We start from the raw sequence: 13,723 nt of genomic DNA on the forward strand, positions 1-13,723 counted from the left end.
AATTAACAGTAATCATTTAATTATATTATACTATAACAACTTTCTTAATTAATCTTAAGACAAACTTTTGCCTTAAATTTTAAACAAAATAAATAATTTTAGCTTAAAAAAAATAACAAGTTCATTTTTTTCTTATCTTTTAAAGGCATACAATGGCAACTATTATTGTTACTAACAGGATCATTTACTACTTTGATAACTATTCAACACAATCTACTGGTTAATAATTATTTCCGCGCCTTTTATATTTTATAATCATCACTATTACTTCTCTGAATTATTTTCTCTAGTTCAATTAAGTTGGAATTATTATCAGTTTAAATCATAAAAAATATCAGTTTATCAGTTTGATTCTTCATTTTATTTACTTTATCTTTGAAACAGTGTTAAAGTTAACTTAATATTAAGTACATTTGATGTTTCCTGTAAGTGTTCTGGCCTTATATGGGCCTCTTTAACCCCCGGTTTTTTAATTTAGGGTTCAAGTTTTTGTTTGCTCTCCCAATCTCAGAATCTAAGTTCCAAAATGCATCATCATTCATTCCAATTTCATCAAACATGATTCAGATATTTATTGATTAAAGATAAATATGATTTTATGACATATAAGTGAGTATAATCTCACTTTATAAGTTCATTTTACAACAAATTCTCAAAGTTCCTACGTGAACAATGCCAACAATTATATATATGTTGGAAATCTTAATAAAATACACGAAACGACGTTATATGTTGTAACTTACTATTAACACACGTTGTATCTATAATAAAAGTGACCAATTTAATATTATTTACGAGAAAAAAAAAAGAGACAAAAAGACTTTTTTTTTTTTTTTGTACAACTCAACCTTATTATTATCGTTATAAATAGTGTCTTCCCAATATGATGATATTAGAATCACCATCAATTTGCAAGCACTATCCTTATAACACTTTTGATTGTTACAAGTTCCCCAACAATGTCAATGTCGCCCCCTCTCTCTTGTCCACCAAAACGTTTGAATTAAAAAGTAAAAAGTATTTTGATTATTCAATACTAAAACTTAAATAATTAAAATAACAACTTCAAAATTAAAATGTGTAAAGCGGGAAACCAGCTTTAATTTAAAACTCAATATCAAATCAACATAGCAGTCATTGTTGGGGGAGGTTCGACACACACATAGATCTCCACACATGGTAAGACATTATCCGCTTTGGGATTTGGTATCACTCTAAAAGACCTCTTACAATTGAAGATATCTATGTGTATATAAACTCTTGACCAGTCCTTTTTTCACTTAATGTGAAACTTTGTTTCCACTCCAATAGTCATTAGGGTGTAATAATACGTAGAAAGTAGCCAGAAAGCAAATTAAATGAGATGAAAACAACAAGGCTTAACAGTATGTAACAAAAGCAGAACTGCCACCTAAATATACATAAAGTGTTGTTTTGGCAATCAACCTTCAAATATCATTTTAGTTTACGTGTTGTACGTTGGTTTGATAGATCAAACATATGTAATTGAAACATGTCTTTCTTCTACGACTTGTGGTAAAAAAGATAAAGCGCAGAAAGTTGAAAGGAGGAGTATGATAAGATGGTAGGCAATAGCTATGTGGTAAGCTAGCCAACCTTTTATAAAATAGTAAAAAGCAAGACTATATGTTTGTTTTTACAGACTTCCTCTTTGATACTAGCTAAAAGAGGACACTCAGGAAAAAGAAGGGGTGTCCCTGACTTAAAAACATTGTATAAGAGCTCCTTCATATGTCTTACGGAGCTTCTGAGTTTTATTGGAGAGTTAAGACTAAAACCATATGGCCTTGGCAGCCATAAGCATTTGTTTGAGGGAACCATCAACATGGAGGGATATGACATCCTTGGATGACCCTACAAATTTGCCACCAATGAAAACTGCAGGCACTGAAGGGTTACATCCCATGCTCCTCAAAGCCCACTCCATTTCCCTCCCATAAGCATCCTTGTCAAGCTCATGCACTGCAGGGCTTGCTCCGAGCTCATAGAAGAGTTGCGTGATGCTGTGGCACATGTAACACGAACTCTTGGTGAATATAACTGCTGCCTTCTTTGACGCCAACTCTCTTACTCTATCCATTACTACTACTTCCACTAAGTAATTCACAAAGGCTAATTGTTTTCCCTGATGGACTTTCTGATTACAAGGTCTGTTATTTATAGTGGGTGGTTATGATAGTGGAATGGTTCATTCTATAAATAAAGAGATTATTATTATTATTATTATAGCGGAAAGGAAAAGGAAGAAAGTTCCTTGGGATATTTGTTTGGATAAGAGAAATGCTCCCTGATCATTTGATCGATGGGGACTCTGACATGGAGCAAGTTGCATTTAGCATCACACTGTGCATGCAAGTGATAATTCAAATCAATGTACGAGCAATCAGTGCAGGAATAAGAACAATGTGTATAATTTATTAGACTGAAAAACTCTTTCGGCCCTGGTTCACAGCATCTAATAATGTTAATTTATGCAAACTTCTCTGAGGCAGATGGCACAAAACAATGTTGCGTTGTCAACACAATCAGCCGAAAGAGTGGAATCCCTTCTATAACCAATTACAATTAATATTGTGTTAATGCCACAAGTCAAAGGCCCCAAAGGAGTTACAAGTGTCATAATGCATGGAAAAACATTGTAAGAAAGGAAAATATTTAACCGAATCTTCTGGTCTACTATGGTTATATATATTATAATGTGTTAATTAAGTAAGATGTTGTATTTGGTTGGGAGGGTGATGTGGAGATAAGAGTTTATCCAATATTGCGTTTCCACTTTGGTCCCCGCATCAGATTCATAGAATACGAAAACAGTGGCCAGCTCCGACAATTCTGTGTGCATGTGGCCCTTAGGGTATGGAAGGGATCCCTCAGTACTTCTCTTTGACACAGTGCTGAGATGTCATGAAAATAACACTGCTTCCTGCTAATACTCAGTGATGTCGTGAATGATATCAACTTCCCAGTATAAATTCCTTCCTTGAATCACCTTTACTTTGCAAAAATCTCTTCTTTCTTCCCACCACAACTTTCCATACTTGTATCTTTAACTAAACATTCACCCTCGATCTCTCGTTTTTACATATCAATTTATGTGTTAGGCTTTATCTAACGAACTATATAATCTATCATTAAATGCCTAGATTAATCACAGGATTAAGTATTTTCTCATAAAGTTTTATCCTTACAGGAATCTAACCGATTTATACATAATTATTTCTTGTGCTAAAAGGTATTTGATACTTTGGAGATCACAATTACTATATAATAATGTCATTAAAAAAATTCAAATTCAAATTTCAATATGTTGTATAGAATTTGTTTGAGGTATATAATTATCCTTAGGATACTTATTAAGGAACTAAAAGGATGGTTTTTGTTAAATATAAAAACTCATTAAAAATATTAAAAACGTTTTTTGTTTTAAATAAAGTTATGTTACATTTTATTTTTTAAAATAAGATTATATTAAATATTATTATGAATTTTGATATTTCAATTGTACTAACATTACAAGATTCATCAATAAGTTTGTTGTTACATAAAAATTTATTAAAAAATAAATACAAAAATACAAAAACATGTACCGAACTCATTTAAAAATAATTAATGTATGAAACTAGTTAGTTAATTAGAATTTTGAAAAAAATAACAATTTTGTTTTCTGATAGTGAATTGTTACATTTGAAACTAACATATTAGAAATGATTATTGCATTGCAAATAACACAATAAGAAAATATTTAAATAATTACTAATTTTAATGACAAAAAATAATTTAATTATATAATTTAATATTTTAATAATGATTACTAAAATTAATTGGTAATTATTTAGGAATTTTTACTTAGTGTATAAGTTTTGTCTTAAAAAAAATTGTACCCATATAATTCGTTTTTTTGTTTGGCATATTGTTGGTGATTAATGAAATTTTATTGCAACTTGAAAAGTAAAAATTGTTAAAAAAAAAATAAAAAGATATTATGAGTGATTTAATAAAACAGAAAACAGGAATGTAAGTGAAATAAAATAAAATAAAATAGATAAAAAAAGAAAAATAATGCCTACAAAATTATAAACGTGTAAAGAAGATTCATTAAATGATGATTAAGACATCAATTTTGTGAGTCCAAATAGTTTCAAGTAGTACTGAAAAAAGTTTTTCGGAAAGTCTAACTTTGAGATTCCTTGAGAATATAATTACGACACTTTTAATATATGCCTTAGTGACCACTGGTAAAGAATAAAATGTAAAATATCTTATAGAAATACAGTATAAAATGAATTAAATAAGATTAAGTGTTAAAGGGTTTACTTTTTATTCAAAATTAAAGTTTATTCTTCGTTATTTTATTTTTTAAAATTTTGAATAAATTATATATTAAAGAAGCTTTTTACCCGAAAGACAGTTATTAATTAAGAGTGTTATTTATTAAAAGGGAATAAAATAAATATCAACATCCTTGAAATGTAGTAAGAATTTGGTGGAAAGTATAATTTGAGAATATGGTAAAGATGAAATGATCCATCTCCAAGCATGTTTGGTTAGGTCAAGAGAATGAGTGATCATTCTTACAACGTAAGAATCAACGTTCTATCAAGTTATGGAATCTCTATTCTATTTCACTAAAATAAAGGTAACATTCTAGTTACGTCTACTTTTTAAGTCACTATTATTTTCAGTCAAATTGATTTCCTCTATGGACATTTAGTTTAACTTCATATTTATTAGATTAACGTAACACTAAAATAAATTATATTTGAAAATTCATAAATTAAAACTTTATATATATTTTTATACTTTTCTGATCATTTTTATCTAATCACATAGAGTATATTTATATACAATCATATATACTTTTACACGACGAAGCATACAAAGATTTTTTTTTTCTTTACGATTCCTTTATATTATTTGGTATTTATGTTCAAACTTTCTGTTTCTATTATAAAAAAAAAAAGTGTATGAAGAAAAACTCTCAAAACACTTAAGTCAATATTTGATTAAAACTCTTAAGTCAAATCTTAATTAATACAAAAAGTGAAAAATAAATTATTATTAATACTCTATTTATAATATTTATCTTATTGATCATGAGTTCATTTAGACGGGTCACAACTTATGTGGGTCCATCAGTTTTCAAGCCTATTGACACAGTTACCTCTTGAGTGAGCTTCAACATTTGGCTAGTTCATCCATGTTACACTCTTAAAAGTTGTGAAAACCTAATACTTATATTACAAAAGTCTTTCAGAAACGATGAACTTTGCTTTTTCACATGATCAAAACTACAAGGCTCAGTAAGTGGCGGTTTCATTCAAAACTACAAGATTCATTCTTCTGCAAGTCAGGGCACGAGTTTGCTCCAACGTTTCTTTTTCTTTGGTAAAACCAGTTTGACCAACAACTTGTGTGGGATTCTTCCTATGATCATGGGCTTTAGGCTGGTTCACATACTCTATATATAAAGTATTGTGCATTCTTTAGAACACATTTTTCTCTCATTCTCTCACTCTCTTATTTTCTCCCTATTATTTTTTCTTTCTTATAAAATCCTAACATTATTATTTTATTTTTTAGAGTTCCTTGCTAGTTCTGATATCCTAAATTTTTTTTGAAAAGTTTCTGTTGTATCCTAGGGAGCTTGCACAACACATTACAGATTAGTCCTTAAGGACAATGAATCTACATGCCTTAGAAAATCTTTGTTTGTGGTTTTATTATTTTTATTAGCATTTTAAAAAAATCTTAAGGACTTATAGCTGACATCCACAACCCAGTTTCGGAGAATCAAAAAATTGTTTTCAAAACTTAGAAGGTCTTCACGAAACCTATCCCAATGAATCGAAATCGAGGTCTTCTCTAGACAGAATTTTTGGCTTTGGCAAGAATGTGTGTCTATCCTTTTAGACATGTATGGAGTCAGTTTTGCTTTTCCATCTCTAGAACTCGACTCTAGTCTTCTTGAAATTCAAAACAAATTGAATATTAGAAAAAAAAGACATTTGATATTCGTTAATTCAAGGTATAATAACGTATTTTACTTAGTGCAGTTTCTAATTATTCATTCAATGTGTATTATTCCTATAAGGAAAAAAAAAAGACATTTGATATTCGTTAATTTTCAAATACACTGTTGAAGAAGTCATTAGACAAAGGTTCATTATTAGGAACTACTATCGCTGGGAAATGATTGAAGATAAAGATATAAAGTCTCAAATTAATGAGTATTACAAGCTGCTTAAAGATATCAAAGCGGAGAACATTCTTCTACTGAATGAATTTGTTTCAGAACTTTTGATCGAGAAATTGTCATCATCTTAACTGATTACACAACATAATTATTAAAGATACCAACAGAAAAGAATGAGTTACTGCAAAGGCCAAAGCTTTGCCTGCAAAAGCAAATGTGGTATAAGACAAATATGGTCCAAAAATGTACGAACACAAGCCTGATCACAAGAAAAAATAATTTTTAAAAATCTTGTCCCAACGGATTTAATCCCACTTTTAAGAAGAAAGGAAATTGCTTCATGTGTGGAAAGTCGGACCATCATACACCATAGTGTAGGCGCAAAGCAAGAAAACAAAATCCTCTTAGGGCAAAATATAGTTGAAGGACATAATATTATTGTTACGATCGTTTTATAAGTAAATTTGATGACCAATGTGAGAAAATGGGTGGTAGACTTTGGTACTAGTAGGCATGTCTGTGCAAACAAAAGTGCCTTTACCTCCTTCACTAGTGTAAGGGATGAAGAAGAATATGTTTACCTTGGTGATTCCAAAACAACTCTTGTTCTAGAAAAAAGAAAAGTTATTCTCAAGCTCACACACTAGTATAGTAAAGAGAAACGATATCGGTTATTTTTGCTTAACGCAACGGTTCTGCAACCGAGACATATACAGGTGAGGCAAAAGGGGTAGGCTTTTTGCCTCAGTTCTGAACCGAGGCATAAAGGTGTGTGTTTTTGCCTAGGTTTAAATCCAACAGAGGCAATAGAGATTTTTTTTTCTTTTTGTGTTTTCTTTTGTTTAGCCCCTGGCCACAATCTACAACGCCCACCTCCATCTCACACCACCATCATCAAAGATTCTCAATTGCGAAGGTAAAGTAAAATTCCAATTCAATTCGAATGAAACCCTACATATCCCAAATCAGATGAAAAGACTGATTTGGAGGGGGAAGAGTTTTCTGCCTCGGTTGGTCAAAGAACCGAGGCATCATACCCCTTTAGGCATCAGTTCCTAGACAATTGAAGCATGTAGTTTCGTTAAAATTGAGAAAATGTCGCTGCGTTTTGATACGCTTCGATTTTTATATAACCAAAGCATATATGGCGCGTTAAAAACTACTTTTTTTACTAGTGGCATCTGGAAAGACTTTGACCTTAAGTGATGTGCTACATATGCCATCAATCAGAGTTAATTTAATCTTTGTAGCACTATTGGGAAAAATGAGGGTTATAATGTCATTTGAGTCTGACAATATTTTAATGAAAAAAATAATTTTTTAATGGGGAAGCTTTGTATTCAACATTTATGAAAATATGAACAAATCTTGTTCTTCTGCTTATATTATTGATTCATATAATATGTGACATGCTAGATTAGGACATCTGAATTCCACATATGTTATGAAATTACAACAACTAGGATTAATTAATAAGCATGATAAACAGAGTAGTAAATGTCATATATGTGTAGCATCTAAAATAAAAAAGAAAATTTGTTATCCTATAGATCATTGAACTAAATTGTTAGGGTTAATTTATACTGATCTAGTTTATTCAAAACAAACCATGTCTAGAGGTGATAAAGGTGGTAAGACTCCCTATGAGTTGTGGGGAGGTTATCAACCTAAACTTAAATATATAAACGTGTGGGGGTGCTTACTTGGTCCTATGAAAAGGAAAATAGGTTCTAAAACCTCTTATTGTATGTTCTGGGGCTATGTTTAACATAGTGTTATCTATATGTTTCTTGTTCTTAAAATTGATGTGGTTGAGAGTAATTCTATAATAGAAATAAAAAAAAATAGTTTTTTGAACTTGTGTTTCCCTTAAAGGTTAATGAGATGTTTGAACCTATTGATAATAATAATAGTGATACCTTGTGTGAGGATTTAAGAAGAAGCAAAAGACAGAGGAAGGCCATTAGGCTTGAAATTGAATCAATTCAGAAAAATAGTACTTGGATCTCAGTAGATTTGCCTAAAGAAGCAAAACACATTGGTTGTAAGTAGATATTTAAGAAAATGTATCACCCTAATGGATCTATAGATAAGTAAAAGGCAAGATTAATAGCAAAAGGCTTTACTTAAAAACCCAACATAGATTATTTTAATACCTTTGCCTCTGTGATTAGGATTTCTTCCATTTGAGTATTGTTAGCCTTAACAACCATCCGTAAGTTATTGATACACCAAATGAATGTTAAAACTGCCTTTTTGAATGGCGATTTGGAGGAGGAAATTTATATGACTCAACTTGAAAGGTGTGTTGTACCTGGTTAAGAGAATAAAGCATGCAAACTCTTAAAATCCTTGTATGGGTTGAAACAAACAACAAAATAATGGCATGAAAAACTTTATAATGTATTGCTATATGATGTTTTTTCACCTAATGATTCCGATAAATGTATGTACTCTAAATCTGAAAATGATAATTGTGTCACTATATGCATGTATGTGGATGAAATGTTATTTTTTGAATGTTACTTTATGAACGATGTTTTTTCACGTGGTCAAAACCGCAAGGTTCAGTAAGTGATGGTTTCATTCAAAATCGCAAGATTCATTCTTTCGCAGGTCAAGGCACATGTTTGCTCCAACTTTCCTTTTTCTTTGTTAAAACTATTTTGACCAATAGCTTGTGCGGGATTCTGTATGTGATCATGGACTTTGGGTTAGTTCACATACTCTATGAATAAAGTGTTGTGCATTCTCCAAAATATGTTTTTTTCTCATTCTTTCACTCTTTTATTTTCTTTCAACTTTCTTTTCGTCCTTATAAAATATTGAATTTAGTATTTTACTTCTTTTAGAGTTCTTTGCTAATTTTAATATTTTTAAAAATTTCCAAAAAATAATGTTGTATCTTGAAGAGCTTGCACAGTACACTGTGAATAAATTCTAAAAAACAATGAATCTACACATCTTGAAAAATCTTTATTTTTGATTTTATTATTTTTGTCAATACAACAAAATGACCATAGAAAACACCGATATCCGATTTATGAGATCCAGTAGACATTGCTCGATCTTCAAATACACTAAAATTATAAAGAAAAACCAATAAATCTCTCACCATGACCCATAATAAATAAACAATATTAAAATTTTCATAGACAAATTTATAATATGTAATTACTATAAATTTCATGTTATAATTCGATAGTAGTTCAGTTTAGGTTTAAAGTTACTTTTTAAACATAGTGGATTATAATGTTAAAAAATTTATTGAAGAAATTGTTGGATTTATAGTTAATTGAATTTTTAAGTTTTCAACATGATCATAAGGTATAATACAATAGACTTGCATAACGTGCCTTTTTTCACTTCGAAGAATGAGAATCAATTTTCAAACGTCAAACTAAATCTTATTCCCTCGTTTCGGGTTTGAACTACATTTAAAAGCTTGGCATGAAAATTATAATATTAATATAAATTTATAATTTAATGTAATAATCAATATATAATCTAAAAAACTTTAAATGAACACAAAATAAATATATTTCATACTTAAATTAAATTAATAACGAATGAGATGCACCGAGAACAACCCGACGACAGCAGTACGCTATTTCTTATTTTTTAAGGAATTGTTGAAAAATAAAGTAAAAGAGCTCTCAAAAGGATGTCCATAATAATTAATATGAACTAAAATTCAATTAAATGAAATTTAAAATGTCTAAACTGTTTAAAAGTAAAATTGAACCTTAGTTGTTTTACATAACTATTTTAGAAAAGGATAATGATATTTAGACAATATTTTTTTGACAACATTTGAATATTGATTACGTGTCAATCTGTGATTGGTTAAAAATTACGTGTCAAAAAAATATTGTCTAAATATCATTATTCTTTAGAAAAAATTACTTTAAAACTAAAATACTTTCTATGAAAAAAAATTATACTCTCTCCCGTTTGTCTATATCATTATATAGAGGAACTTTTTTTTAACAATTTTTAATGTTTTTATCTGATTAAAATTTATTTTCTTATAAATATGTAAATGTATATTTACTCTCCTGAATATAATTTTTTAGCTTTTCTATTTAAAATAATTAACACATTTTTTTTCAAAACTCATATATATATATATATATATATATATATTCAATTAAAAATACGAGATACGAGGTCCCAACACATGTGTTTAGGCTAATTAATCATATTAAAATTGAAATTGCTTTAATTGCTTTAATTGTTATAAAACAAGTTGAAACTTCCAATTACCAATATTTTTTATAGGTAATTTTATTTATGTAAAATAAATAGATTTTAATTAATTATTAGTGAATTAACAACTTTTTATTTGGTTATATATCACAAACTCTGTTCCACATCCTTTATGTGAATTATCCTCTTGGTGATATGCAACGTCAGTTCAGTTTAAAATAGTTAACGAGGGACAACACAGTTAAATTTAATTTTGTTCGATGTATTAGTTTAACTCTTTGAGAAAACTAATTTTATAGTTTAATCCAATTAGTAGCAATATTTACTTACTTAGTAATAATAATAAAAAAAAACTAGCAATTTTCATATCATTTTTTTTATGAACACTCGTAGTTGTCCCACTCATTCACGTTTGAATTTAATATTTTTTTAAATATTTCTGAAAAGTGTAAGTAAAAATGTTTTTCTTTAGCGCGCTATCCTAATACAAAACGCATTAAAGTAACACAATTATTAATATTTTATTGACACTTTTACGAAAATTAAATTTTAGTCTTTTATTAAGATCCTAAAACAATAGTGTAATAGTAGTAATGGTTTTAATATAGATTCGAGGTTGATTGGGTTTCATTTTATAAAAAATTAACATCTTTCAACAAATTTATTTAGAACTTCCTTGCATTTTCTTTAATTTTTTTTAGTTTGTATTTTATATGATTGATGATCAAAGACTCATTAGTGCAAAAACACTGTTTAACGTCACCCACAAGACGTCGGTTCAAGGGAAGCCTGAGTATATGAGTGGACGGTGATATTATCGTAAATAAGTAGGTAACATAGACGTCGGTTTCAAGGGAAGGCGACGTCTATGAGATTGTAGACGTCTGACGTCTAATGGCCTGAGGTAGGCAAGAAAACAGTTTATTGACATCGGTTTTAATGGGGGGGGCCGACATCTACGGGGCTGCAATTAATGCTCTTCACTACTTCCTAGGCCCTTAGACGTCATGTAGTCAAAAAACGACGTCTATGGCTTGTCCGGAAGGCGGGAAGACAAAAATTTCTGCAATTTAGACGTCGGTGTTTAAGGGGTCAGACTTCTATGTGCTTGTAATTAATTATGTTCACCAAACTCGGACGTCCGACAGAAGGAGACTGACGTCTAAATTATTAAAGATGTCTGTGCCCCTTAACAACTGTCGTCAACATCCTTGACAGGAAATGAAACGTCAATCAGTTCAGCTTCCTAGGCGTCGACTCCCCTCTGCACCGACGTCTAATGGACATTCAAAAAGTCAGTTTATATGTTAACTTGGTCATCGAATTAGTTCGATAATCGACGTCTAGGTGACTATAGACGTCGGTTTCTGGAGCAACCGACGCCCCATTTCATTTTAAATAAACCCCAGACTCTTCGCGACATTGTAGGTTCTGATATCGTCTTCCTCTTCTCCTTTTTCTCTTGTGACACCTCTTCCTTTTCTCTCTTGCGTCATTGCATTATTGTTTCTGATAACATCATCGTCTTCCTCCTCTCCTTTTTCTCTCTTGTGGCAGAGCATCCTAGGTGCGTGGTTTTTTATGGTTACCGTTTATCCTTTGTCAGTCTTTCATCGATTATCTTCTGGTTCAACTGCTTAAAATTTGTTTTCTTTGTGTTGTGTTTTAGTGCAGTTTTGTTCCCTTTTTGGATAACGTAGTACCACATTCTCCCTTTGCTAGCTGTCTCCAAGAAGAAGTGGCGTCTTTTGGATTTATGGTGACATTTCGACCCAAAAACGAAACTGGGTCGTTGCCTAGTTATCGTTTCACCGTAATTTTTCCCTCTTGCAGTTGAAAATGGAACTAAGCAACAACCCAGGTTCGGTTTTGGGTCGAAATGCCATTAGAAATTCAAAAGATGCAAGCTTTTTATTGGGGAAACTAGCAAAAGGAGAGTGTGCTACTAAGCTATCCAAAGACAGGAACAAAACTACACTAAAACACAACAACTGTATTAGACGTCGGTTTTTGCATTAACCGACATCTAAAGTGACCTTAGATGTCGGTTAGTGACATGTTCGAAGTCTTTATGTGCTTTCAGACGTCGGTTAGGACTGCACCGACGTTTAGTGACGTTGAACATGACACTAATTGACGTCTGTATAGACGTCTGTTATATGAATGTTCGACGTCCTATTAACATCACCGGTATTGACGTCGGTTGTGAAATAGACGTTAAAAACCCAAAATAACCGACGTTAAACAACATTTTTGCATTAGTGTAAGAAATTTTAAAAGTAGTAAAACGCAGAAAAATGTGTCTTGTGAGTATTTTTAATAATATAAAAACTGTTTTTACGTTGGCAATGAATGTGATTAGGACATTAATGAGTGGGAAAGAGATGAGGTGTATGTAAGTGGAAAAGTGTGATAAGGTAATATGCAAGTGCAAGCAATAATGATAAGAAAAGGGCGAATGAAAAGCACGATGCAGATTCACCATCATACTACCCTAAAGTTTTCACGTGAAGTGAACACCAACAGAATCCATTGACATGGATTTGCACATTCTATGATTGCCATCAATTTAATACTCTATACCTTAAAATCTAAGCTATTCTTTATCTTTACATTATACTCCCTCCAATTTACTTTTAACCTTCTTTTCAAAATAAATTATTTCTTTTATCAAAAATATTTTAAGTCTTCTAATCCATATTCCCCTTACTAATGATTATCCTAACAGTAAACCTAGATTATATAATATAAATTTCCTCATATTTTAATAATTTAGAGTTGACAAAAATAAACTCAAACTAAGTTACAGAGTTATTAGAATTTATTTTCTATTGGTCCTACACCACTTTTACTTTACAGATTAAATTATATGAAATAATTATACCTTCCTTTATCACCAAGAAAATGAAATGGAATATGAAATAATTTTAGCCTCATTTTCCACCAACAAAAATGATTCCTGACTCTAGTATTAAAAAAAGTTTACTACAAAAAAGTGCATAGATAGCGCTTTTTTTTATCATAGATAGCGCTTTTTAAGCGCTATCTATGTCTGCGCTATATTGTCAGCCACCAATAGATAGCGCTTATTTAAAAAAGCGCTATCTATTGATTTAATTTTTTTTAAAAAAAATAATTTTAAAATAAAATATTTCAAAAAATATAAAATATTTTTTGAAAAGAAAATATAAAATATTGATTCTATTATGTACAAGCTATCTATTGGTTTTATTATATACAAAAAATATAAAATATTGAAAAAAATATAACAAAGATCTCAAAAAAGAATGTTCATTAATA

At 30.3% G+C, this 13,723-nt stretch overlaps 1 protein-coding gene across 1 annotated transcript; it reads right to left on the minus strand.

Moving 5' to 3' along the window:
* Nucleotides 1-1,501: 1,501 nt before the first annotated feature.
* On the minus strand, nt 1,502-2,335 carry LOC106771511 (glutaredoxin-C11). Its single transcript, XM_014657504.2, has one exon. It carries the CDS (start codon nt 2,099-2,101, stop codon nt 1,793-1,795), a length of 309 nt encoding a protein of 102 aa, XP_014512990.1. The 5' UTR covers nt 2,102-2,335; the 3' UTR covers nt 1,502-1,792.
* Between the last annotated feature and the right edge of the window lie 11,388 nt (nt 2,336-13,723).

The sequence above is a fragment of the Vigna radiata genome, chromosome 8 (genome assembly GCF_000741045.1).
Source record: "Vigna radiata var. radiata cultivar VC1973A chromosome 8, Vradiata_ver6, whole genome shotgun sequence".
Lineage (NCBI taxonomy): Eukaryota > Viridiplantae > Streptophyta > Magnoliopsida > Fabales > Fabaceae > Vigna > Vigna radiata.